A 27,738-nucleotide genomic window follows, 5' to 3' on the forward strand; every position below is an offset into this window, starting at 1 on the left:
TACTTCACACTCTCTCCTTTACTCCAAAGTAATATATATATATAGATATAAATATATATATATATTTATACTTACCTCTTATATTTTTACGACACATATGTCTTTACCACAAAATTTCCATTGTGAAGGTACGTGTAGTAAAGGCATATGCATGGTAAAAGTTTTCGATGTAGAGGCATAAGTGGTAAAGACGCATGTGTTGTAATGACGGCGTTGTAAAAGGCATGTGTGGTTTCGTCATACAACTGGTTGAAAACCTCTCTACGCAGACAGAATATAAAAATGACCTGCTTGCAAGAAACACACTGTGTGCCCAATAAACAGAATAAAAAAAAAAAAAAAAAAAAAAAAAAAAGCATTGGCAAAACCAATAGGTCTTGCTTTTGGGTCCTTGTCAATTACTTTTGGTGCACGTTGCACACTACTGGAAAAGTACAAGAGAGAGCAAACACCGCAGAGGCTCACAGGTCAGAAATTGCAACAAGGAGCACAGATGGGAGGAAGATAAAAACACATGAGAGAGAACAGAGCAGGGAAAGAGAAGCACACAGATGAGAAAGCGTAACATGGAGTGAAGTGGGAAGAGAAGCACAAAAGGGAGACAGCCCAAAAATAAATACAATTGTGGGGTACTTACGCAAAAAGAAAAAAGTGGCTCCCTGAAATTGAACAAGCGCTGAGAAACATGAAAACGGCTCGCTTCCATAGCAAAGCCATTATCAATGGCCCCGGCATATAAGCTGCGCAGACTATAACAACTACGAGGATATGATAAGCAATTTCTGAGAATTGTAAGCAACAATGAGATACACCATGTGAGGTCAACAACCTGTGACGACACCAAGCTTGCAGATATATTCAGGAATCAGCCACTAAGTGACGTTCGCATGTTTAGGCCCTCACAGTGTTCCCACTGCCGTCGCGAGAGCTCTCTCAACTTGTCCCTGGGGGGGCAGTAGGTCGAGCATGGGGTCCTATCGCAGACAGTACGCCAGTCAACTTTACCTGTGAACGAGTCACACCATCACTGTCATCGCAGGAACTCGTGGCCCAAGGGAAGGAAACCAAACCAGTCAGCCTGTGGACAGAGAAAGTGGACTGGCAGAGTAAACGCCCTACCAGTTCAACGGAATACTACGTCACCCACCCCGTGTGACGTAGAAAACGCGACGGGCATCTTGGAACGTGAAGGTTGAATGACCTTTAAATTGGACACCGTTTATAAAGCTCTGCAAAACACAAGTACTAATGGGAAGTGCTTGGAGTGGCCATGAAGTGGGCACCGCACATTAGCTGCAAGATAAAGCGCGGCAAACGTCCTGCTGAGCATGAAAGAAGCCATTTTGGGCAGTCTGCTTTGTTTGCACATAAAAAGCAATGTAAACAAAACACGAGCACCAATGGGAAGTGCTTGTGACAGCCGTGAAGTGGGCGCTGCACAGAGCATGAAAAGGAATGAACACAAAACAAGGAGGTGGGAGGGAGGAATGCTATTTTAAAATGTAAGCAGCTACAGCATTGAAACTGAACACAGGCAAACAGTAAGACAAATAGGAACCAAAGTAAAAATAGGCCCCAAAGAACAGATAAACAACCACAGCGTAATGATACAGTACTCAGTCCCTGCCCTGTAGGAGGAACGAAAGAGGAAAAAGAGGCAGGACTGACCACTAGCAAACAAGGATTTTTAGGGGACACTGAAACAAACAAACAAAAAGCAGGAGGATGACTTTAAGCCCACAAGAGAAGTATACTAAAGTATACAAGAGGCTTGTAAAGGAAGATGTGTTTCTTTCATGCAGGGTACAGCACACATGCCAGGGGCATGGAGATATGCCTGACACCACGAGTACCATCGGCAGAAACTAAAGTGGTGGCTAGTGCAGAAGGTGATGCTTAACTGTCCATGGAAACAATAAATGATGTAGATATGTTTGTGGGACTTTATGCTGAGTAAAGATGAGCAGACTTGTTTAATAAAGATAAGTCATTTTTTTGATTCCCTATATAGGAGCACAGTTTATATGAGCGAGTCATTTTAACTGCTTTCACTGTTAAATGGGGATCTGGATAGGACACCCCTATGCATGAATTATAAACATAAAGTGATTTGACCTTTGAAGAAAGCCGTGTCACACTTAAATATGGTAGAAGTATATGGAAAGTGTAATCTGCAGGAGAGGGAATATTCTTACCATGCATGACCACGTAAGAAATATTCAAGGTTAGACTTAGTACTTGCAGACAAAGCGAAAGTGCAGTGGGTAACAAAACCTGTGCACATGGGTAGGGTGAAATTTAAATATTACTGTGGTAGACACAGACCCAGGACACCAACCTAGAGCTTGTCCCCAGCAGCACTGAAGAAGCCAGACTTTCAGATGACTATGAGATAGGAAATTATCCAATATTTTGACTTTAATGTAAATACAGCTAGTAGAAGATGAGTAGACTTGGACACTTTTAAGGTGGTAATAAGAGGAACTACCATGGCAAACTTAGGCTCTAGCGCCAGGCAACTAGAAAAGAGATGCAGGGCAAAGGAGCAGTATTGGCGAGTGTGCAAAGGCGACACAACCTAGGAAAACAAGCACCGCATATGAGGAGGACACCCCACAATAAAAAATACCAGATAAAACAAAAGAAAATAAACTATTACAGAATATGTCTTTTTACCAGATACTGCACAAAGAAGGACACAAAGCAGGAAAGATGTTAGCCTGGCTTTTGAAAAGGAATACAACTCCCGTCATACACAGTGACTACATAAGAGATGAATGCACAAGACTAAATTAAACAGACATTCTATAAATAAGCATATGCATGCTCAGCCAACATGACTGGATGACATAATAGTGTATCCCATAGTGGAAATGCGAGGCAAACAGACATTATCGCAAGAACAGTTACAAGTAACCATAACATTAAAAGAATTACTTCAAAAACAAATACTTCAAAAAACAAAGGTAATAGATGGGCTCCCTGCAGAATTGTATCAGGTGTGTTCATATGTGGTGACTAGCTGAAAACACTAAGGGAAGCCCTAATAATAGTGTTGCAGAAGGAAGGAATAGACCTGACGGAATGTAAGTTCTATAGACCACTGCCCATGTTGAATTTGGACAATAACATTTTTAGGGGAAATAGTGTCTGCTAGATTTGTGTGAGTGATCAATCATTTGGTGCATAAAGATCAAAATGGTTTTATACTTAGCGAGTGCACTGTGCTACAAATAAGGAAACTGTTGCACGAAATGGGAGCCAGAAAATGCAGATGAAGAGATAGGCCTCATGTCATTAAACATCGAGAATCCTTTCAACACATTGTGATGGTGATATTTATATGAGATATTGAAGGCGATGCATTTTAGGTCCCAACACATGAAAATTGTTTCACTATTATATATAAAACAATAGCTAGGGTTAGAACAAATAACATATCAGAAGGGGCTGGGAAGAGGAACTAGATAAGGTTTCCTTCTGTCACCTTTCTTACTTGCGGGGGCAATTGGGCCTTTGGATTGTAAACTGAGATATGCACCAAGTAATTGGGCGCTAGAGATAGACAATCAAACATATTGTCTCATTATACACTGATGGCATTCTGGTTCAATTGGCAAGTTCTACAGAACAGATAGTTCCCTTGATGCATGAATTAGAGCAGTGATACTCAAAGTACGGCCCGGGCCCCCTGCTTAAAAGCCGCACTGAGCTGCAGTTTACTCAGCTCAGCACTAATATTAAAAATAGATTAAATAAACTGGCAAGCATTTAGTTAAAGGTTAATTGATGTTAAACAATGGAAGTAACTAGGGTGTCCCGCATGCTTAACTTTAGGAACACCTTCAGTTTTTAAAGGCATCTTGCAACTAATGTGTAAAACTATGATAGTCTCTTCAAAATTCCAAAAAGCTGAACCGTTTCACCTTACTAAATCAGAGTATATCAGTGGGTTGCATTGAGAAGTATTTTTTAAAAAGTGATAGTTTTCAAACATCTATTTAGAAACATTCATCGTTCATGCTTACCCGCACACTTACAATAAAGCCAATAGTGAACTAAGAGGCAACTCATTTGTTACGTGCACCCTTTAGGTGGCCTGGGTTGCTATTATACATGAACATTATAATTTATTAAATCAAATACAGCAGAAGCTTTGTACAGGGAACAGCCTGAAGTCATATATTTTGATGCCTATATGTGATAATAAAGAAAAAGAAGGCTGAGTGAAATATATCAGTTGCCTAGGATCACACAATTTGGTCAAGTGGGAAGCCGGGACTGAGGCTAGGTTTTCTGTTTTCACATTGTGCAGTTCAGGCACTAGATGGACATGATCCCTTCCCCCACAATCAACCCCCCACCCCCAAGCCCTCCACCAAACCGCTACCCTGCTGCTATCAATGCGGCCCAGTCACACCACAGACCAAACTTTGTGGCCCCTTTGAAAATGTTTGTGAGTGCCCAAGAATTGGAGAAATTCAGTGAGCAAACAGGGTTGTGCATAAATAATCAGGAATCAGTGTTATTCACACTGGTGCACTGAAACAAATCGCAGGACAAACTACCAGAACTCAGGGTACTGTGGGAACTAGACTCATTTCGATATTTGAAGGTTATGGTGGCACAAGTAGACTGTAGATGGTTGAATTAACTTCAGAAAAACTAGTGGCAGACATACCTAAGTGCATGGCATTTACGACAGCGCTGCCACTATCAATATCCAGCAGGACAGCGAACACTAAAATGTTGCTGCTCCCACGGTGTATCTCTTTCAACATAGCATATTCTCTCTCACGAGTCCTACGCTCAAAAAACAAAAAATTGCCAGCAACAAATATTTTATGGAGTTGGAAGATGAGTAGCATGAGAATGGAGACACCACAGTTCATACATAGAGAGGATGGATTAAAAGTACCGGATCTAGAGATGTACTACTGTTGTGTAGCCATTTTAGTTATAGCTCCATTCATGTTATTTTAGCACACTAGGCCTGCTGGTGTGCACTTTTACCTAGATATATTCTTCGTTTATTATTTTAACAATAGCCACATTTGCTGTCTTGTTTTATTTCTCTCTATCTAACTGTTCTTTGCTTAGGCCAGCACTGCATGCTTAAACAAGACATTCTTGTCCACTCTGTGCTTCTTTCAAGGCTGCAGTAAGATAGGTTGCCGGTAAACGTGGTAACAATTTTGTCCCTTGGTATTCATAAAAAGATACACATCATTACAATGGGGCATTTTCTCAGAACATCAGTTGTTTTATTATAAAAACACTTCCCTGTCCCATACACGTTAGAGGGAGATTCCAGCCAGATGACCACGACTTTATGCTGATTGCTGAACTCTTCGCTATAGCTGCTTAAACAGACTTAATGCCTTTGCTCAGGTATGGGGGATGATGTCTTCCCAGGGGAACCTGAAGGGCAGAACTAGAGCTTAACATGCTATGCTCTAATACAGCGTAGGTAGGAATTAGTCTATTGACTCTAGTGACAATATGGTAGTGTTATTTCTATGCTTTACTCTTCTTGCCACAATTTGAATCCTGTCATGCTTTATCGTCCTGGTTATTGCAGTCCATGCTTTATTATCTAAGATGCAGTTGCTTCATTAAAACCTTATTGAAACACATACTGACTCTGTTTGTCGTTGTATAGATGAGACTAATATAACTGAGAGAAACGGATGCGATCTGAGCGACCACGATCCCTGCTCTTGGGTAGAGATGAGGCAGTGCTAGTTAGCCAAAGTAAAACTTTGGATTGGGGTGACAGGTGTCACTTGTAGTGGGTTAGACTTAGTCTCCCACCCTGCAGGCGATTCTGCTGCAGGTCTTATCATTGGGATCCTGCTAACCAGGACCCTGTGTCCATGCTCTCGCCCCTAAATTTAGTTGTAGGTAACTTTTGCACAATACATTTGTGATACTGATGCACCCATGTAAGTCCCAAGTGTTAGACTTGACAGCCTTAGGGTGGTCACCCCTAACTTTTTGCCTGCCTCCCTCCACTTTTTGGACACTGTTTTTGCTGGCTTTTAGACTCTGCACACTTCATCACTGCTAACCAGTGCTAAAGTGCATATGCGCTCTCTCTTTAAACATGGTAACCTTGGATCATACCCGATTGGACTATTTAATTTACTTATAAATCCCTAGTAATGTGCACTATATGTGCCTAGGGCCTGTAGATGAAATGCTACTAGTGGGCCTGCAGCACTGGTTGTGCCACCCACGTAAGTAGCCCCTTTACCTTGTCTCAGGCCTGCCATTGCAAGGCCTGTGGGTGCAGTTTCACTGTCACCTCGACTTGGCATTTAAAAGTACTTGCCAAGATTAAACCTCCCCTTTCTCCACATATAAGTCACCTCTAATGTGTGCCCTAGGTAACCCCTAGAGCAGGGTGCTGTGTGGGTGAAAGGCAGGACATGTACCTGTGTAGTTTACATGTCCTGGTAGTGTAAAACTCCTAAATTCGTTTTTGCACTACTGTGAGGCCTGCTCCCTTTATAGGCTAACATTGGGGCTGCCCTCATACAATATTGGAGTGGTAGCTGCTGATCTGAAAGGAGTAGGAAGGTCATATTTAGTATGGCCAGGATGGTAATACCAAATCCTGCTGACTGGTGAAGTTGGATTTAATATTACTATTCTAGAAATGCCACTTTTAGAAAGTGAGCATTTCTTTGCACTTAAATCTTTCTGTGCCTTACAATCCACGTCTAGCTGGGCTTAGCTGACAGCTCCTTGTGCATTCACTCAGACACACCCCAAACACAGGGTACTCAGCCTCACTTGCATACATCTGCATTTTGAATGGGTCTTCCTGGGCTGGGAGGGTGGAGGACCTGATCTCACACAAAGGACTGCCACACCCCCTACTGGGACCCTGGCAGACAGGATTGAACTGAAAGGGGACCTGGTGCACTTCTTAGCCACTCTATTAAGTCTCCCCCACTTCAAAGGCACATTTGGGTATAAAACAGGGCCTCTTCCCTACCTCATCAGACACTTGCTGAAGAAGAAACCTGAACCAGAACCTGCATCCTGCCAAGAAGAACTGCCTGGCTGCCTAAAGGACTCACCTGGCTGCTTTCTACAAAGGACTGCTGCCTTGCTGTTGCCCTGCTGCCTTGCTGTACTCTTGTCTGGCTGTGAAAGTGCTCTCCAAGGGCTTGGATAGAGCTTGCCTCCTGTTCCCTGAAGTCTCAGGACCAAAAAGACTTCTCTTTTTCATTTGGACTCTTTGTGCGCCAAAATTTTCGACGCACAGCTTGTTAAGCGGGGACAAAAATGCCGCACACCGACGCTGATCGACGCGACGCCTTTGGGGCGACCGGAACTTCGACGCACGGCCTCGCAAGGACAACGCCGCCTGACTTTAGAGGAGAAATCGACGAGACGCCTGCCGTGAGAGCGAAACTTCGACGCTCAGCCCCGCGGAACGACGCGCAGCCGGAAAACAAGCAGGAGAATCCACGCACAGACCCGGGACATCTGGTAATCCCTGCGACCCGTAGAAAGAGACTGTCCGCGCGCCAGAAAACGACGCACGACTTCCCCGCGTGAAAAATAACGACGCAAGTCCGTGTGTGCTGGGGAGAAATCGACGCACACACCATTTTTCCACGTATCTCTTCTTCTGCGGCCCTTTGCGGAGATTTTCCACTCCAAACCAGGTACTTTGTGCTTGAAAGAGACTTTGATTGATTTTTAAAGACTTAAGACACTTGATATCACTTTCCAGTGATATCCCTACAGTTTCACATTGCATCTTTATTCGTTTTGACCTACAATTATCCTGATAAATATTATATATTTTTCTAATCACTGTCTGGTGTATTTTTGTGGTGCTATATTGTGTTATTGTATGATTTATTGCACAAATACTTTACACATTGCCTTCTAAGTTAAGCCTGACTGCTCGTGCCAAGCTACCAGAGGGTGGGCACAGGATAATCTTGGATTGTGTGTGATTTACCCTGACTAGAGTGAGGGCTCTTGCTTGGACAGCGGGTAACCTGACTGCCAACCAAAAACCCCATTTCTAACACCTAGTATATGGTATTTAAGTACCCATGGCATTGGTACACCAGGGGTCCACCATGGGCTGCAGCATGTATTGTGCCACCCATGAGGTCCCATGCAAACTGTGACTACAGGCCTGCAATTGCAGCCTGTGTGAAATGGTGCATGCACCTTTCACTACAGATATAAGGTTTGCCTTATATCATGGTCACTACACTCAGACCCTGTAAGTCACCCCTAAAGGAGGCCCTTTACCCCAAGGGCAGGGTGCATGGTTCTCAGTGTGAGAGTACCCCTGTCTGAGCAGAGGTGCCCCTACAAACCCCAGACTCAATTTCATGGGCTTTGTAAGTGCAGGCAAGCCATCTTAAAGCATGTAGTGGACACTGGACAACATGAGTTGTCCAACTACATAATGGCTTCAACGAACCTAGGCATGTTTGGTATCAAACATGTTGGAATCATGCAACTACACCAATTCCAGTGTTAGTTCCATGATACCATGTACTCTGGGGGTTCCCAAGGGGATCCTCCAAAGTCTGCCTGTATGGCCTTGCAGGGTCTGCACGCCAGCTTGTGCTGCTGCCGACCACAGACACTGTTCTGCGCTCCTGTTGCTGATCCTAAACCGCACAGGGGAAGGCAAAACAAAGGATTTCCTGTAGGACAGAGGTGTGACCACCTCTTCTTTACAAATAGGTGTCTCTCGGCTGGGTTGGGGTGGCTCTGAGCACCACCAGACTGCTTTGAAGGGCGCATTTGGTGCCCTTCTTGCATAAACCTGTTTGCACCAGTGCAGAAACCCCCAGTTCCCACATCTGGCGCAAAACCACACAAAGGACAGGAGAGTGATCACCACTCTGTCCAGCTCCTCCCCTAGGGAGGTACACAGAGCTGTGCCAGGCAGTCACTTTGTTCTGCCATCTTGGAAATAGGATGAGCAGAGGCCCCTGGGAGCATCTGACTGATTGGTCCAGCTGAGTGACGTCCCTGACCCCCTCTAATAGATGGGTCACTGCAGTAGGTGTCAAACCCCATTGCTGTGTTACTTAGGGTGCGACCCAAGATTCTTCTGCATGACTTCAGAAACCGTCTGCAAGTCTCCTATGCACAACAGTTCTGCAACCTGAACACAGGAACCGCTGCTGTTCTTCGCTGGAACCTGAAGCAAGACTGTGACCAGTAGGAGGGCTCCTACTACAACTTTGTTTCCAAGTTCTGCAAAGACTTCTGCAACCCCGTGGCTGTGCATCCTCCTGAGTCACTGGGACCCTGCCTGCACTTAGGAAAGCAAGAAGGAATCTCTCTTGGAGTGAAGGAGTCACTCCCTTGCATTCGCAGGCACCTCAACGGCAATGACCGTCTTGTGGATCCTGCTGTTCCACGGACTCTTCAAGGCTCTGCAACAATGGTGGTGGTTCTTTGGCTCTCCAGAGGTCTGACCTATGATCCTTGCATCTGGAAAGTTTGTGGTCCCTCATTGGAGCTGCTTGTCGTTGCCAAGGCTTGGTGATTCTTCAGTCCTGATCACGGCGGCCTGGTTGCACCTCCCCCACCAGAATGTAAATAGACTTGGAGGGATCATGACACAAGATAGCACACTGCATTGCACCCTGTGAGTACTGGAAGTATAGTGGCTGAGCATATTTGAATCCTAGATATCTGATGCCTGCATCTGTGGCTCTGGTTGGGGCAATGCATAGAACTATATAAGTCCATTCCAGCATACCCTATACGACTGAACACATTTCCATTTTGCGCAGTTGTTGTGAATGATCCTCGCCCCTCAGCAAGACTGCTGGATTAGGGACGGCAACCCTTTTGTTCATACATGACTGAGTCACTCCTACCCAGTTAGAAGCTGTCGGCCCAAACCTCCTGGATCTCTGGCAGTACCTCACCCAAACCTTCCCTAAGTAGTAAAGATGATTTCTGGCAGTCTAGTACATGGACTCTTGTGAACTCTCAGGGAAGTCATAGTGTAACAAATCTTACCCCTTTTCTCTTGTTAAATAAGTCTGTTACACACACACAGGCAATGAAGAAGATGGAGGACAGTTTTCAATGTATTTATTGAATAGACTGAAACCTGCGATAAAATAATTGTGATGCAATGATTATGACAATGAGAAATAATAGAAGCAGAATGGTGAGGACAAAAGTGCTAAATGTGAAAAGCCCAACTTATTGCAATAATATGGAATATGCAATTCCTAATAATAAGGTGTAAACCCTACCCTAAAGCGAGAGCTGGGTATGATAAGCCTAATCTGCCAGTACAATGTCTATGAGAAACACCTACAACCCCTTTACCTTGGGATGAGATCGGCCCCTTAGATCAGGAATCACAGAGACTCAAGGCTGTGATTCGCTGCACATTGACGTGGAGTCTATATGATGTAGCCTGGTGCAACCCCCTCTAATGCCCTTGGTCTTGTGAGGTGTTTTTATAGAGCACGTTATTGTTTTTGCATGAATCCCGATACAAGTATGTACCTAAACATCAGATTGTGTATGCAAACTTGTATCAGCAATTGCATAGCAAATATCGGACATGTTCGAACGTAAAACAAAAGGAGCATGATGACATTACCCAAGTCCATCACTGATAATGATGCTTTCTCAGAATAATACTGATTAGAAAAATGAAAACATTTCTCTATAATGCAGGCATCTGCAAACAATGCTAAAAGGAAATAAATAATTTGATTAAAACAGACCATGAAAATAGGTCAAAGGAGATCAGGTAAAAAAACAGCAACAGGTCTGCAAGCTAAAGGCTAAGCTATCTCCTGTGCCCAGACAGGGAACTAAAATTGATCCACAACATAGTGTCATAAAAGTTTCAGTCAGAGGCTAATAGCTTGTTTGGTGCCAGACTTGACCAGTTTGTGCTGCTGCCCCTTTGTGGCTCTCATCAGTGATATCTCAGTGGCATTGCTGCAATACGATGGACAGATCGGACACTGCAGCTACGCCTCAACTTTAACACAAAAAGACAGTCACGAATGCTGGCGCCTCCACCTCCTCAATCCCTTGTAGAGGAGATGGAGAAGATGACACCTCTGCCCCTTCAGAGGGCTTAAACTCCATCCTTTCTGATGGCAAGTTAGAGTATCTCGCCAAATATATGGATGACATGAAAGACAGTGTAGACATGCACCAAACACGCCCAAATGATGCAGAACAGCGTATATCGGACGTCGAAGACGCACACTTACAACACTCAAAGATTCTCAACTAGATGAAACTAGAACTGCCTAAAGTCCAACTCAGGAATGAAGATTTAGAGTCTAGATCACGAAGGAATAATGTACTCATACTAGCCATTCCAATAACAACGTCAATCAGGTGCACTGAAGAAAATATTGAAAAGCCAAACATTTCTCTCAATTCTTCACTGTCGAGAGGGCACACAAATCCCTAGCCCCCAGACCGATCCGAGGAACCCCTCCCAGGCCAATCATGGTGAAGTTCCTTAATTATAGGGACACAGATCAAGTGCTCCACTTGGCCCGAGAGGCGCAGGAGGTTTGACACAAAGTGATGCACCTCACCTTCTTTCCAGACTTCATGCAATCGGTAGAAGATGCCCAACGCAAATTTCTACCAGTCAAAAAGACATTAGAAGAGCAGGACATATTTGTTTGCCATCATTTACCTGGGGAGACTACCTGCAGGGCAAACCAAAAAGCTTCACGGACCATATGGAGGCACTTTAATTTTTGCAGAAACATTCCTCGCCGTGTGGGACTTCACCTCCCTGGGACCATGCAGAAGATGCCTTGTCAATGGACGGTATGGAGTGACCTTTTGTCTTGATGCGTGTTGGTCATACAGAGATCATTTGGCCGATAACTGGACTGATCACCTTATACATTACATGGGGCTTAATGTTCTGCCTTCTTGACTTAAATCATGCCAATGGGCTCCAGTTACATATCCATGCCTGTGATATACCTGATCGGAGCCTACGTTTCTGCTTACCTTCTCAGTCCGTTGTTGCATTATTTGCTTTTGCTGGTATTTTCACCTTACTAGTGCTCTGACCGCCCCAGCCTAAGGCTTATGTTGTTATATGTTGGTTTTGCAACCTGGTGTTTGGATTGTCATACGTTATTGCAATGTTTTGAGATTTTGCTGGGAAATTGGGTCCCAGCATAGGAGGGTGGGTGGAGAGTTTTGTCTTGACTGAGTACTCTCATGTGACAGTTGGCTGAGCAATCAGATGTTTGTATATATCATTAATACACTCACGTTAATCGATGGCAGATACACCTGATAACAGGAAACTGCTTTTAACATTCATCACATGGAATGTCCAGGGCTTAACTAACCCCTGTAAAACCCGCCAGGTCCCTACATATCTTAAAGCTCACAATGTAGATAATTCTTACTTGCAAGAAGCACATTTCATGCCAGGGAGGGGACATGCCCTACTCAAATCTTGGGGACCTTATCAATATTTTGCTTGAAACTCGTACTATTCTAGGGGGGAAGGGTTACCATACTTATTTGGCAGACAGTCCCATTTAGGCTTATAAAACAATCGCTGACCCAGATGGCCGAAACCTATTACTTCAAGGATTTACTGGGCACACACAAATCATCTTAATTAACAATTATGGTCCTAATGTGGACTGCCCAGACTTTTTCCATACTGTTCTCAAACAATGTCTGACAGTGAAACCCAACACCATTATCTTGGAAGGGGATCACAATTTAGTGCTGGTCCTGGGCTTTGATTGCACAGACTGACACGAGCAACGGCTTACTAGAGCTCGGGTAGCATTACTAAACACTATGGATCAGCTTGATATAATAGATATCGGGCAGCAATCACATGGCACAACTAGGAAGTACACATTTCACCCCTCAGTACATGACACTTCATCGCACCCAGATTTCTGGGTGGGCGTCCGTGATGTAATGGGGTGGACAGAAGTGCAACATTTACCCAGGACTTTGTCAGACCGCTCCTCAGTAATCTTTAAACTTTCCTTGCCTACCACCTGGAGGCAAGTACCACTCTGGAGACTTCATCCTAAGATGCTTCTTGACACACCATTCAGAGAACAGATCAAGTCTGCAATATAAGTTATGTCATTTCAAATAAAAGCTCGGTGTGTGCCATGGAGACTTTCTGGGAAGTATTAAATGCTGTAATCCAGGGAGGAATATATGGTTAAAGGACATGACATTCTTACATCTATTAGAAATAGGCTTACAAGATTGGAAGCAGAACTGCACAACTTAGAATTGAGGTCTGACGACACCAAAGACAAAGGCCTCTTACATCCCATGAAACAAGCCCTAGAAGAGTACCGCGAGGAAGTAGATAGAGAGGTAAAGCTCCTTAGTAAATATACACAGGCTCAGTAGTATGGAGAGGGAGATACATCCATACACACATTAGCTATGTTAATCAAACCTTGGTGGTCGGCGAATTATATTCACACAGTGGATTCGCATGATGGGCAATCACATCATACCCCTGAAGAGATTCTGAAAACATTTCTATCCTTCTGTCAAGAACTATACACCTCACATACATGTGCAACCCCTGACGACAGAGATGCATACCTGCAAGCGGGTCTTGTTGGCATGGTTAGACCAAACACAAAGGGAGGTACTCTGTAAACCATTAACACTCCTGGAGAATAAGTAAGTTATCAGGCAGCTCACAAATGGGAAGTCACCAGTAAGTGATGGACTACGGGCAGAATTTTATAAAGCTTATGCGGACGAGCTGGCACCCATGTTATTAGAAGAATACACTGAGGCGTTTCAGGAGAGTGTGTTTCCACCAATGCTAAAAGAGTCTATCATAATCATACTCCTCAAACCAGACAAACTCCAGAGTAAGTGCAACTTGTACCGGCCCCTATCTTTGATAAATATAGATAGCAAAATTTTGGCCAAGTTATTGGTCAACTGTGTATTGCCCTTAATGTCTCCTTTGACAAGTCCGGTTTTATTCCAGGCTGATTTACGGCAGATAATATTCGATCCCTCTTTGGAAACACACATCAGTTGGAACACGGACTACTGGTGCTGAAGAATTTTCAGGACGCTGCTAAGTGTTTGATACTGTTGAGTGGTCGTTCCTCTCCGCAGGGCTTTCTAGAATGGGTATGGGCAGGTCACTTGTAAAGTGGGTACATCTCCTTTATATGACTTCCCTGGCCAGGGTGCGCCTCAATGGGGAACTGTCAGAGCCCCTCGTCACCCCTTCTTTTCGCTCTAACTGTTGAGAATATGGCAGGTGCACTGCTGGAATCCCATCACAAGAGGTAGATAAACATGGGATTCCAATATACCTTACTTTCCATGTATGCAGACGATGCAATGCTAGTGATTAAAAACCCGGAGGCCAATTTAAATCCCCTCATCTTGGAAATAATATATTATGGCCACTGGTCCGGTTTACAAATTAACTGGTCTAAATCAATAATGTTTCCGCTAACTATTGCTGTTACCAAACCCAATATTGTGAATAATCTACAATGGCAAACCGACCAGGTGAGGAACTTAGGCCTCTTCTATCACATGGACATCCCCACTATGGTTCGGGTAAATTATGGGCCTTATCTGGAGGTCTTGCAGTCGCGGTTTGACACATAGATAACCCTCTACCTCTCGACTGCAGGACGGGTAGCTTTAATAAAAATGATAATCCTCCCTAAGATGTTGTAGCTTTTCCAAAACATCCCACTGCCCCTAAATAAAGCCTTTTTTGCCCAGCTCTGATCTGTTATGATTAGGTTGGTATGGGCAGGTAAACATCCCCGTGTCAGCTGGAATACCCTTCAATTGCCATACAATAAAGGTGGTATGGCAGCCCCCAACTTTGAAATGTACTATTTAGTAGCACAAATTCAACATATACGTCACTGGTTCCATAACAGCAGGCACGCCCCACATGGTCACAGAGAAGGGTGTAATGAACCCCACTCCTCTGCCAGCGGCTCCATTTGCCTGATTACCTCACCTACTCAATATATTCATACTGTACGCTGCACCATATAAGCATGGAACAGATTAACCCACTTATGTAATATCCCATTACTCTACTCAAAACATGTTCCTATATACCACTATCATGAGTTACACCTAGACACCGCTCCTAGGGTTTTACATTTATCGTGGAACAAGCACCTCCTTACACTGAGTAACTTATTTCTGAATAACAAATTCAAGACTTATCAGGAATATGTGGGTGACGCTCCGTCTAGTATGAGAGATGTACTTACTTATGCTAAATGCCAGATGTTTGTTTACCATATTTCCAGAGGAACCTCAGGAATGGTCGATTCTGACCATCCTCCTGACTAGCCCATGACCTTCCAATCTTATATACAAATTATATACAGCTGCACTGGACTACCAATCCTCCGATCTTAGTACAACAAGCCAGGAGTGGGAGGGTGATTTAGGACAGGTCATTACTGATAGCCAGTGGGATTTTGCTGTCAAAAAACTAAAGAGGTATTTTCCAATGGTAGGAACAGATTGATACATTACAAATATTTGCATAGAGTTTACAACACACCAATGGACCATGCAATATATTATCCCAATGTTGACACTAGATGCACCCGAGGTGGCGCCCCGGAAGCGACTTTCTTTCATCTGGTCCCATGATAAATGCTTCTAGGTAAAAAAATTGGGCCTGTTTTGTCCACCAAGACTGATCACACTTGTCATCTCAGTTCCCCCACCCCCGGTGCTACTGCTGAGTCATGTCTGGAGGTTTGAAAACTGGGAAAGCAATGAGATGAGGCAGCGACGCCACGTCAAAGTTTGAGGACTGGCTCTGTGATATGACATTATGTGAGGAATGGTCGGTCTATATACGGAAACGCTGTCACCACCCCACCCTTGTGACTTCTGGGAACCCTTTTGATCATACTTGTTACAACTACATTCGGACTGAAGGGCAATAAGAAAAGACACGATATGGTAATGAGAGGGTAAAGCTGATTGACTCTTGGTATGATAGCTATGTCATAAACTTAATTGATAATGGATGGAGTGGTCCATTGTACTGGGGGATCTTTTGGTAATAGGTGGCTATAACCTGCTTACTCTATAGATTAGACATGCCTCAACATACCCAGTAATGAGCTACAATGATGGATGATACTTTTTAGTGCAATCTCTGTATTTCTTACAGTACATTAGTTGAATATGACATGAGATTTCTACTGTCCTGCATACGCGGCTAAAAGATTGTCATGATGTAACACTGGTATGTGCTGAATTGCTCACTTTATTTGTCACTGTTAAAAGGAAAAAATGAATAAATATATATTTTTTTAAAACAGGGGTTACCACCTGCTCAAGCTTGAGAAAGCTAAGCTCAGGCTGAAAAGGGAGCAGCTGGCTCTTGAAAGGAGGTCGTAGAGGTGAAGAGGGAGAGGAAGAATTTGCGGTTAGAACCCCATGGTGGCAGCACAAGAGACTCCATAGTCGGAGAGGAACATTTTGATTCTCGGAATCTCACAGGGATAGTTCTCCCCTTACAAATTTGGGGATGACATCCACAAATGGGTACCTGCTCTGGAGAGGACCTGTAAAGTCCAAATGGTCCCCCAGATCAGTGAGCAGCTATCCTGTGGCTCACCTTTGCAGATAAAGGAAAAAACAGACTTATGGCAGTCAGGGGAGATGATGCAGACAACTACCAGGCCTTGAAAGAGGCAATGATTGATGGGTTGGATTTGCTACTGAGGAATACAGGATTAAGCTCAGGGAAACCCAGAAGGAGTCCTCTCAAGACTGGGTTGTTTTTGTATACTGTGCAGTTAAGGCTCTGGAAGGCTGGCTACATGGTAGAAATGTACATGACTATGGAGGGCTGTACAATTTGATCAAGAGAGAGCACATCCTTAATAACTGTGTGTCTGAAAAACTGCACCAATACCTGGGGGACTCTGAGCTGTCCTCTCCCCAAGAATTGGGAAAGAAGGCAGACAAATGGGTCTGCACTAGGAAAAGAAAACTCATAGTGTGGGGGACCAGAAGAAAGAAAAAAAACTTCTAAGGCCCAAGCAAAGGATGGGGAGAAGCCAAAGAGACAAAAGGAATGACTCTTCTTCAAGTCCACAAACTTCTTCTGGGGGTGGGTTCAAATCCTCCTATTCCTCTAGTAAGAAATTCTGGTGCTTTCTTTGTAAAGAAAAAAGGCCATAGTACACCTGATTTCAGTTGTCCTAAGAAGAGCACCACGAGTACTACTACTACTTCCCCTTGTGCACCTAGGAGTAGCACTGGTAGTAGTACCACATCCAAGGGGTAGCTGGCTTCAACTTGGGTACTGTAGTGGACTCTGGTCAAGTCAGAGAAACCACAGAGTAGATCCTGGTTATCAGAGAATGGTACTGATCTTGCCACTTTGGCTGCCTGGCCTCCTAATGTGAGGAAATACAGGCAGCATACCCTCATTAATGGTACTGAGGCAGAGGGTTACAGGTACACAGGTGCAAGGGTCACCATGGTAAAATTGGTGTGACCTGAGCAAATTCTACCTGGGCACAATTACCAAGTGACCAGTGCTGATAACATCACTAAGTGCCACTCCATGGCAGTTGTTTATTTTAGCTGGTGGAGGGGGTCACTGGCCCTAAGAAAGTTGTAGTCTCCCCGTCCTTTTCTGTAGAGTGTCTTATGGGCAATGATTTGGAGACTTCTGCCTGGGCTGAAGTGGAGTTATAGGTCAATGAAGTAATGCTAGGGATTCCTGAGAGTGTGTTTTTGGCAACTCGAGCACGGGTCAAGAAACGGTGTGTTTGTGGCAACTCGAGCACGGGTCAAGAAACTGTGGCGGGGACAAGGAGCATTGGAGACTAGAACAATGGCCCAAGCAACTCCCAAAAAGAGAGGTAGGAAGGATAAAAATGCACCCTCTACCCAGACTTCATGTGAGGATCAGTCTCCTCAGGGAGATAATCTTGCCCCTTGTGAGGAACCTGCCCCAGAGGAGCTTGTGCCTGATGCAGCAGGGATTTTGGGGGCAGGAGAACCCTCCAGTGAGGAATTGAGTCTAGAGCAGAAATCTTGCCCCTCTCTTGAATGTCAGTGGATCCCACAGGATCTACTGAGAAAATGTTTTCCTTTACTCTGAGGCTAGAGACCCCAAGCCTAGTGTGTTACCAGGAGGTTGGTCATACCTCAGACATTTAGGGAGTTCTTACTGACCCTGGCACATGACACTCCCCTTGCAGGACATCTTGGCCACAGCAAGATTTGGGGCAGGCTGGCCCAACACTTTCACTGGTGCCACATGTCCGAAAACACTAAGGTGTTTTGTCGCTCCTGTGTTACCTGCCAAGCCAGTGGCAAATCAAGTGGAACTACAAAGATCCCCTTAATCCCACTACCAGTGGTTGGGGTTCCCTTTGAAAGGGTAGGGAGTGATATTGTTGGTCCCCTTGACCCTCCTACAGCCACTGGGAACATATTTATATTGGTGGTGGTGGACCACGCCACCAGGTACCCAGAAGCCATTCCACTTAGGATCACTACAGCTCCTGCAGCGCCAAGGCTACCCTGGGATTCTTTTCCAGAGTGTGTTTTCCTAAGAAGGTAGTATCCAACAAGAGGTGCAAACTTCATGTCTGGGTACCAAAAGCAATTTGTAAACATGTATAACATATCTGCCAAGTGGCTCTATGCTGTAGGTCACACCGACAGCCAATCCATGCTTTTTTATCCAACGTCAATTTGCTTGCTGGGTTTTATGACCCCACAATGACACTATTAATTACAAATGTACAAGCAACATGTTGTTGACCGAAAACTAGGAATGGCTGATGGACTACTGTGTTATAGAGCCACTCAGCAGCATTGTGAAAAGTAAAATAAAATTGATTTGTGGCTTCTGCCTTTTTAGGTCTCACCTCCAAACAGCTTTTAGATATTTGATCAATAATCCACATCATTTATAAAGACTGAAAATACCGAATTAAGGGCCAGATGTAGCAAAGTTTTTGCACGTCGCAAACAGCGAATCTCGCTGTTTGCAACATGCAAAACCAACATTGCGAAGCCCAATCCCTGTTTTGCGAGTCCGTAACCTGGTTACCGACTCACAAAACGGGACTCCGAGTCGCAATTAGGAAGGGGTGTTCCCTTCCTAATTGCGAGTCGCAGTGCGATGCTGCATTGCTTTGTGACAGCGAACACGGTCGCAAAGCAATAGCAGTTACCACCAGTGTCACACTGGTGGTAACCCATTCGCAAAAGGGAAGGGGTCCCAAGGGGACCCCTTTCCCCTTTGTGAATGGCTTGGGGAAAAAAAATTCTATGGACCACTGCCTGCTCTGAAAAAATGAAACTAAAACGTTTCATTTTTTCATTTTGTAATGCATCTCGTTTTCCTTTAAGGAAAACAGGCTGCATTACAAAATAAAAACTGCTTTATTTAAAAGCAGTCACAGACATGGTGGTCTGCTGTCTCCAGCAGGCCACAATCCCTATGAGGGCTGCAAGTCGCAAGGGGGTCGCAAATTGTGACCCACCTCATTAATATTAAAGAGGTGGGCCTTTGCGACCGCCTTGCGAGTCGTAGATGGTGTCAGGGACACCATACTGAATTGGGACTCGCAAACTGCGAGTCTCTCTTACTCGCAATTTGCGAGTCGCAATTCAGGAATTTCGTACATCTGGCCCTAAATGTACAGTTTTGCGACACAGTAAGATATGTATATGCTTTACCTCCAGCACTTTGAAATGTTTTTTTTTAACAATATTTTACATAAAAGCATTGACAACGTCAATAGCTTAGCACTCACATATAAAGGTGAGACCTACTGGCTTGACAATCCTTGTTTTGGAGGCAATCAGGATGTAAACAGCCTAGTGGGACAGAGGTCAGTCAAGATAGTCTTTTAAATGCAGATTGGGGATTACACTGTTCATAGGCAAACGTTAATACACCTCTAACTCACAGTGGCATACTAAAGACCTTTTGCCTGGATAAATGAGTCTACATGGAGTTTGTGTACTCAGAAACAGTGCACCACCTTCAGCCACTAAGCCTCATGTGATTAACTTGTGGCACTAGCAGCTTAAGTTTCTAAAGAGACACTAGAAAATAAATTAAAATGTGCTGACACTGAGCTCATTCTGAGGGTGGAACACCTCTGTAAAAGGCCCTGCATTGAACAAGTACAATATGTGTTGCAGGGACTGCCCCACAAGAGCCAGTAGTGCTGAAAAGGTCACAGCTTCGATGGAAGTATGAGACACAATTCTTTGCGATAGCCCGTTACTTTTCAGTTATCTTCTTTACACTGAAGCCAAACCTTCCTTCCTTCTCTAGGGGCTTATAACCTTAAGTGAAACCCCTTTAAGACAGGAGACTCCTGCTGTTCACACCTGTGATTCCCCTCAAAGGAGGGTCCATTCTCTCAAAATTTCATGTGAACTTCTACACAAGTATGTGTAGTGTCTTGCATGATTTAGAATGGTACCTTTCTTGCTTCCAGCGGACTCCGTATCAATGTGACGTAATCGCTGGAATAGTATGTGCAATAGCTTGGTTTAGAATGTTGATGTTCACAGGTACACGCAGGGGAATAAAGATGTGTGATTTACAGCTACGTGTGTGGCCTAGGCATTGGTAAGTAATCGGGCTGCGCAAGACACTACACTATGCTAGAAAAGAAAGACTTGTAATGAAGATCACAGTATGCAATCAGGGCACTGCCTCATCCCCGTCCTTACCAAGATGACATCGCAATAGGCACTGACTACAAAAACTGCGACCTGTGAAAGAGGATGAAAAGCCAAGAAGGGATCAACTGAAGCCAGGCTGTCACTGATGAAGTCTGCTGAAGATGACTCTCCTACTCTACACTAACCTGGAGAGAGAAAAGGTATGTGGGGACAAACCTGTTATTCTTTCACCATTCTCTGAAGTTGAGACAACAGGACTTTTTTTCCTCCTCAGCACATCGGATGGGAAGGACAAGAGTGGCTGAGCCTTGCCTGACCTACATTAACAAAAAAACTCATACGATTTCAAACAGCTACCTGCCTGTTAGGGGTCACTTCTCCTTTCTCAAGTTACATGTTCTAATTTCTTCTATCTGCATCACTGACCTAGAAGAAGTCATCCGCAACAATCCACGGAGGTGGGGAGTATGAAGTATAAGCAGTTTAGTTCAAGAATTTAAGTTACCTGTTTGCCATCTGTAGTTGAGAAAAACTCATGGGAGGAAGGGGATTGCTGCAGCAATGAGGAGTAATATCTCTTTGTCATCTCCCAGAAAAGTTCAGAATCACTCTCTGCTAAGATGTCCATCGGATATGAGTCCTCTAAAAGCAGAAAAAAATACAGAAGCCATTTTTGCAGAGCATTTTGCAGGGTTTGCACACTTTTCAAGTTGCCTGATGTTAGTAGCTCAGGCAGTACATTTTAGGTCTGGTGTTAGCCAAGTGCTTTGAATTTTACTAAAGTTATACATTTCAACCAGCCTTTTTCATCCAGTGGTCTTTTATTGTGTCATTCATAATTTTCACCCGCCCACTACAGAAAACAGCTTAGGACTCCCCACTTCACCCACGAGGGAAGTTTGCCGTGAAAGACGCCATTCTGCTCTTTCACAAGGAGAACATCCACCCAAATAATTTATCGTCAGGGCCAAGGAACTATGCAAATGAGTAATTTCTGAGACCCAAATTTTTTTCTTGTATTTAGGCAATTGTGTTTTTTTAAACTGACCAGCTACTCCAACAAGAATGTTTTGCAAAAACCTTGACCGAAAGAAACAAGCTCTGACAAAGCCAAAAGGCTGGAGGCTAATGCCTGCTTAAAGCTGTATTCTAGCACTTGGGAAAACTGTAGTTTTGCTTTCCTATTTTAAAGGCAAGCTGCCTAAGCTCTAGAACATGGGTACTCACAAACTTTTTCCCAGGGGCCAAAAGTACAGTCTGGTTTGTGGTCGAGGGCCATACCAATGGGCCTGAAGGCGGGGGTGGGGTCGGGCGGGGTCATGGGCGGGGCTACAGGGGTAATAAAAAACACACCTTTTCAAAACAAAAACATTACTAGACAATGCTGTATTTCAAAGCCAGCTATAGCTAATAAGCTACAAGGAGGTCATTTTGACAATACTTTTTTATTATATGACAATATCATTCTTAAGAGGCATTTTATGGTAATCCTAGTTAACTGGTTAGTCAGCGCAGATTTAATTGAGTCCAGAAAACAGGTATGTCAAAGAAAGATGTCCTAAGAACTTATTTTGCACTTCATGTCTCTTATTAGTGTTCTGTAATCTGGTATTATGTCTGAAACAGCAAGTCTTAAGAGCTGATCCAGATGTAAGTCTGTAAGCTTATTTCTGAGTTTACTCTTCAACAGTCCCGATGTGGAAAACGAGCTTTCACAAACATATGTTGACTCAAACACACAAATTACTTTCTATGCCCCTGTAAAAAGAAGAGGAAATTTGTCAGAAGGCACAATGTTCCAGAATTCTACTGGTGCCTGCCCCAAGAAAGATGCTTCGAGAGATGAATTGTGCTGCATATCTACCAGCTCCATTTGTGCTTGCGCCCTATTCGTGCCAATATGTTCAACGACATCAAGATTTAGTGCACTCACCATCCAGGGGTTTTCAACCAACCTGAACAGAGGGGTGAGGGCTCTGAATTGAGAAAATCGCCATTTGATCTCCCCAGAAATGTCCTCAAGACATGCACCAAGGTTTAGCATTGGCAGCATTTGTAGTGCACTTGGGAACCTCAGAGTCACAGCCAACAGTTTTGGGAAGTGGGTAGAGTCAGCAACATCCAGTTGTTCTTTGAATAGCACAAGCTTACTTTCAAATGAGTAAATACCATTCATCATGGAGCACACAAGCTGTTTGCCTTGCAGCATCAAATTCAGAGCATTGAAGTGTGCAAATAGATCTGAAAGAAAATGGAGCATTATAAGCCATTTCACATCCTTTAGTTCTGGGAATGATTGACCTCTACTGTTTACAAAGTGTTCAGTTTCAGGGAGCAAAGCAATGAACCACTCCAGAACTTTTCCTTTGCTTAGCCATCGCACTTCAGTGTGCATTAAGAGGTCTGTATATTCAGCATCAGAATCCTGCAGCACAGCATTAAAAAGTCTATGGTTAAGGGCTTTAGCACAAAGAAAATGTAAAATTTTCACTGCAAGTTTTCGGACGTTATTCAGTTCACCATGCTTCAATTATGCACACAAAACCTCTTGATGAATAAGGCAGTGATAGTCTATCACAGTCTGTCCAGTGAGCTTCTTTTTAAGCAGTGATACAAAGCCTCTGTCATGGCCTACCATGGCAGGAGCTCCATCTGTTGGGATGCTGACTAGAGTGTCCAATGGTATGTGATGTGTTTCAAAGTAGTTGCAAATGCTATCCAGCATATCTTCTCCTCGTGTGAGCCCTTGCAGTGGTAGAAGGCACAGGAGCTCCTCTTTGGGATGAAGTGATTTCTCCAAATATCTCACCCGAACTAATAACTGTGCCACATCACCTATATCTGTGGACTCATCCATGGCAATGCTGAAGAATGGTGACTCTCTGACTGCTTTGATCACCTGATCCTGGACGTTTTCACCCATTGCCTCTATTTTGTGTGCACATGTGGAATCCGATAGCTGTAATGCACCAATTTCTTTTAAAATGCTGGCTTTATTGCTATAGTTCTCAAACAAAATTTCAGCTGTTGAAAGGAAACATTTCTTCACCAGCTTTGCCTCCGTGAATGGCTTCTTATGTTTGGCAAGCAAGTAGCATATTTTGAATGATGCTTCTGTAACAGCCTCAGATTCCTCCATCTGAGAAACAAAGAGTTTCTTCTGGGAAAGAAGCAATTGCTTTAATGCTGCCACTTTTGCCGAATGCAGTATTGAGTGCAATGGGAAGTTCTCAGTATATACTGTGTGGCGAGTTTTGTAGTGTCGCTTTAGGTTATACCTTTTAAGAACATTAACATTTTCTTTGCAGAGCAAACAGGTGGCTTTCTCTTTTGGCCATTCAACAAACAAGTACTCTTTTTCCCATGCTGCCTGGAATGACCGGTGTTCACTTTGAATGGATCTGGGTCATTTGCAAGGCTAGCTAACTGGAATGTAAGCCATAGAAGAGCTCTCCAGCGGGTCTGTTACTGTGCAATAAGTAACACTGACAAGGAATCAGATTCCCCCCTCACGACCGGTGGACCAACACCACCTCACGATCAGTGGACTGACAACACCTCACGACCGGTAACGTCTCACGACCGATGGACCGACAGCGCCTCACAACTGGTGGACTGACAACGTCTCTCACTACAGACCTCTGTGAGCAACACCAAATAATTGTTTTGTTTAAACATACAAAGTGATGTGCAAAAGAGAAGCATGCACATCGTAATTAAACATGTCACTGATATCATACATGCTGGCCTTGGGCCTTTCCCAGTTTTGTCTGCCCACCACAGAAGTGAAAGCAGCAAACAGAGCGCCGATTGGAAAGGCAGCAACAAAGGAAAAAAGTGATAATGAGGCCACTGAATGGTAAATAGGTCCATTTGTAGAGAGTGCTCACTTGTACATCAACTGGAAATACAGCTCCAGTCCCACAAGCAACTGATGGAAACCTGTACCACATGCACAGTTCACACACAGCCTAAAACTCATGGGAAAGTCTTTACAAAGCCCTGGTGAAGGCAGTAGCCTAATCTGAATGGTCTTAACTGTGCAGGACTCTTAAAAATATACAACTTTAAATAGCCCAAAAATGTGGACATCATCAAGATCCCTGTGACTGAACACCCAGTGGACTTTTGGAGTCAACCTAGAGAGCATGAGGTTTCCCATGACAATTTTTTTTGTGTAACAAGATAGCCCAACTTCAATGGTTGCCACCTTCTGGCTCTGCTTTACAACAACTTCAACTAAGCTACTTTAGAATGTGGGTATGGGCAATGATCATCAAATGGGTTTCAGATTACCCGCCCTGTTTTGTATGACTCTGGACCTCTTTGAGAGCTCCCTTGGTTCCCTATTTCGACTGCCCTGCATTTCCACACCATTTGGTGGTTCAGCATACTGCAGTAGGAAGTGGTCACCAATATGTTGCTTCAGCTCTCGGGCCGGGTGCACATTCCAGTTGGTCCAGAAACTTTAGTCCCAGGTTAGTGGAAAGGTCAAACTCCACTACTAATGTAGCCCTTCATGGATCCAATGTAGGCTACGTAAGCACAAGTTTTCCTACATTGTCAAAACGCAATTAACCTTCATACATTTACTCTCCGCTCAATATTCAAACTAAATAATGCCCGATAATGGCTTGAGTGGTCGGCTAGCAATAAGGAGGACTGATGGTAAGATTTTAATTAACTAATGGCGGCAACAATAAACTCTGAAGAGGGATGAGTCAAAAACAAAAATAGCACCAATAAGTACATTAAGCCATAGAAACTGAGAGTGACAGAACAGTGAGTTTTCACAATTTCCTTCTTTTTCAGCACTGCTGACATGGTTGCTATTTCTGCCTGGAAAGAGACATGCCTTCTTTGAAAACATTTAGGCATGTGCTGGTGAGGAGGTTCTGCAATGCTTCCCTGACTACATCTCACAATTTAATCCTGTATTTCCTATCCCATATGCCACACAAAGCGATTGGGCTCATTTTCTGACTAACAAGTGGTGATTTCTTACCTGAGATGCTTACAAATGGAGGCTACCGTTTTCTTAATTTACAGGGCTCAAACGCAAACGTTCATCATAATTTTAAGTAAAGAGATTTATCAAGCAGATCTAAGATAGACCATTTGCACGCTGGACAATAAATAATTTACTGGGTCTGAATGTAGTACCATGAATTATGGAAAAATGTATTTTGGCAATCAGTGTAAAAGGTCTTCTGATAAATGTTGGTGTTTCACCCTTTAGATAGGGGTACCCTGGAGGCTTCTTTTCTTTTTGCATTTTCGACATTTTTTTGGCAAAAAAATGGTCACTCATTGGAAAGACAATCTGATGCACTCCTCCATCAAAGTGCACACATTCACATTTGCTAATATGTTGTCTAAAGACAAAACCAGCCTTTACCATTCATGTATTAAACAATAGTTAAAAGTTAAAGTAACAGTTTTGCTAATTTCTATTTTTTTTTAAAATACACACCAAATCTCAGCACTGGGGACATCATGACCCATCAGGCCCGAGTTCTAGCGGGTGGGCTAGGCCCACCCAAACATGACCTTTGGCCCTCCCAGTAATAGCAAAAGAGACCACAGAGAAAGCACCTTTAAGTGCTTCTTCCATGTCGGCAAATGTGATTTTTTTTTTTGGTTGCTTTTGTTTACTTTAATTATCAGTCAGGGGTCAACGAGAAATCTCTAGAATGCATTTTATAGTGCATTGTTTTAATAATAGCTGTCTTACTTGTATACTGCTAGGGAGAAAAATATTACCTTTAAATGATTTTCCCTATATTTCTACTGCCTGAGACAAAACTCTGGGCATGCCTGTGAAATAAAACAGCCCGGTGGGGACCTTAGCTCATGTCTGAGGCAAGCTGCAGTGGGGACACCCACTGCCCTCCCAAACGCTCACTTGGCCCATCCAGTTTCACATCCTGGAACCGGGCCTGTGTCCCATTAACTCACCGTAAATTAGTCTTGTGGGCAGAGACTGGTGCAGGTGGCAGCATCTGGCAGCAGGCGAAAACCGGGTGGCAGGAAGCGGATGAAAAAGCCCCGTAAAAGTTAGCTGCGAGCGCTGTCTTTTAAGGAGCGTTGGCTTCCCGTCAGTGGCCAGGCTCGTGACGTCACCGGTAAACATAGAAGAGGGCCGCGGGAGCATGCGCAAAGAAGCCTCTATCGCGCATGTTCCAGCGGCCCTCTTTTATGTTTGCGGCCGCCACTGTAGTGTATTCCGACAACCAGTCCGGTCCGCGGGCCGCCAAGGTAGGTCAGCGGGCCGCTGGGGGCCCGCAGGCTGTACTTTGAGTACCACGGATACAGGACAGTGAGCTACTCACTCATGACTACTAGCGGCTTCTGTACTAGTCAAATATATGTATATATCCCAGTTGTCACTGGGTAGTTATAGTTAGGATCATGTTTCCTTAGGAAAAGCATTTTTGGTTTACACCTCAGCTCCTTCCTGGAAAGTTTTGGGGTGATTCATCAAGCGAGGGCCAATAAAAATTTCCATAGGAAATTTAGGCACAGCTACAGCCCAAATGGCTGAGCAGATTTACACCAAATTTGACAGAAAGATAGATCTTGGTCTAGATTTGCTGTAAATCCAATTGGTGGATTTTTTAGAAATTAGGGCTCAAAACGTATAGATATTTCATGCCATGGAGGAACCGCAGAGTTGACAGGTCTCAAGATGAGATCGGATTGGCTGCCATCACATCAACAACGATGTGGTAGCAGTCACCCATAGGCCAGGGGCCAAATACAATTTATTTTTTTAATTGTTACAGCAAATTTGCAATAGTTCCTCAACTATGCAGTGAAATTGGAAAAATAAACGCAGACTCCTAAAATAAATAAAACTCTCAGGGTGGGCAAGGGTCCTGAGGGATAGTATAAACAGTGTAGAGGGGAGGGAGTGCAGGGTACCATCCCTGAGCCTCTCGAAGGCACCGGGGACCCCCCCAATCATACCTGGCCTAAACTTCTGAAAAGGGCGAGGGAGCCTCAGCAAGGCCGCTCAGTGGCCCC

At 44.0% G+C, this 27,738-nt stretch overlaps 1 protein-coding gene across 2 annotated transcripts in view; it reads right to left on the bottom strand.

Annotated features, from left to right (window-relative positions):
* The window catches only part of LOC138284229 (protein FAM169B-like), a 322,775-nt gene that overhangs the window by 223,377 nt on the left and 71,660 nt on the right, over window positions 1-27,738 (bottom strand). For both annotated transcript variants that reach the window (XM_069222766.1, XM_069222767.1), the window contains exon 3: window positions 21,218-21,354. In XM_069222766.1, coding sequence (XP_069078867.1) covers window positions 21,218-21,354 — 137 coding nt within the window. The remainder of the gene's footprint in view (window positions 1-21,217; window positions 21,355-27,738) is intronic.

The sequence above is a fragment of the Pleurodeles waltl genome, chromosome 3_1 (assembly GCF_031143425.1).
Source record: "Pleurodeles waltl isolate 20211129_DDA chromosome 3_1, aPleWal1.hap1.20221129, whole genome shotgun sequence".
In the NCBI taxonomy this organism is placed as follows: Eukaryota; Metazoa; Chordata; class Amphibia; order Caudata; family Salamandridae; genus Pleurodeles; species Pleurodeles waltl.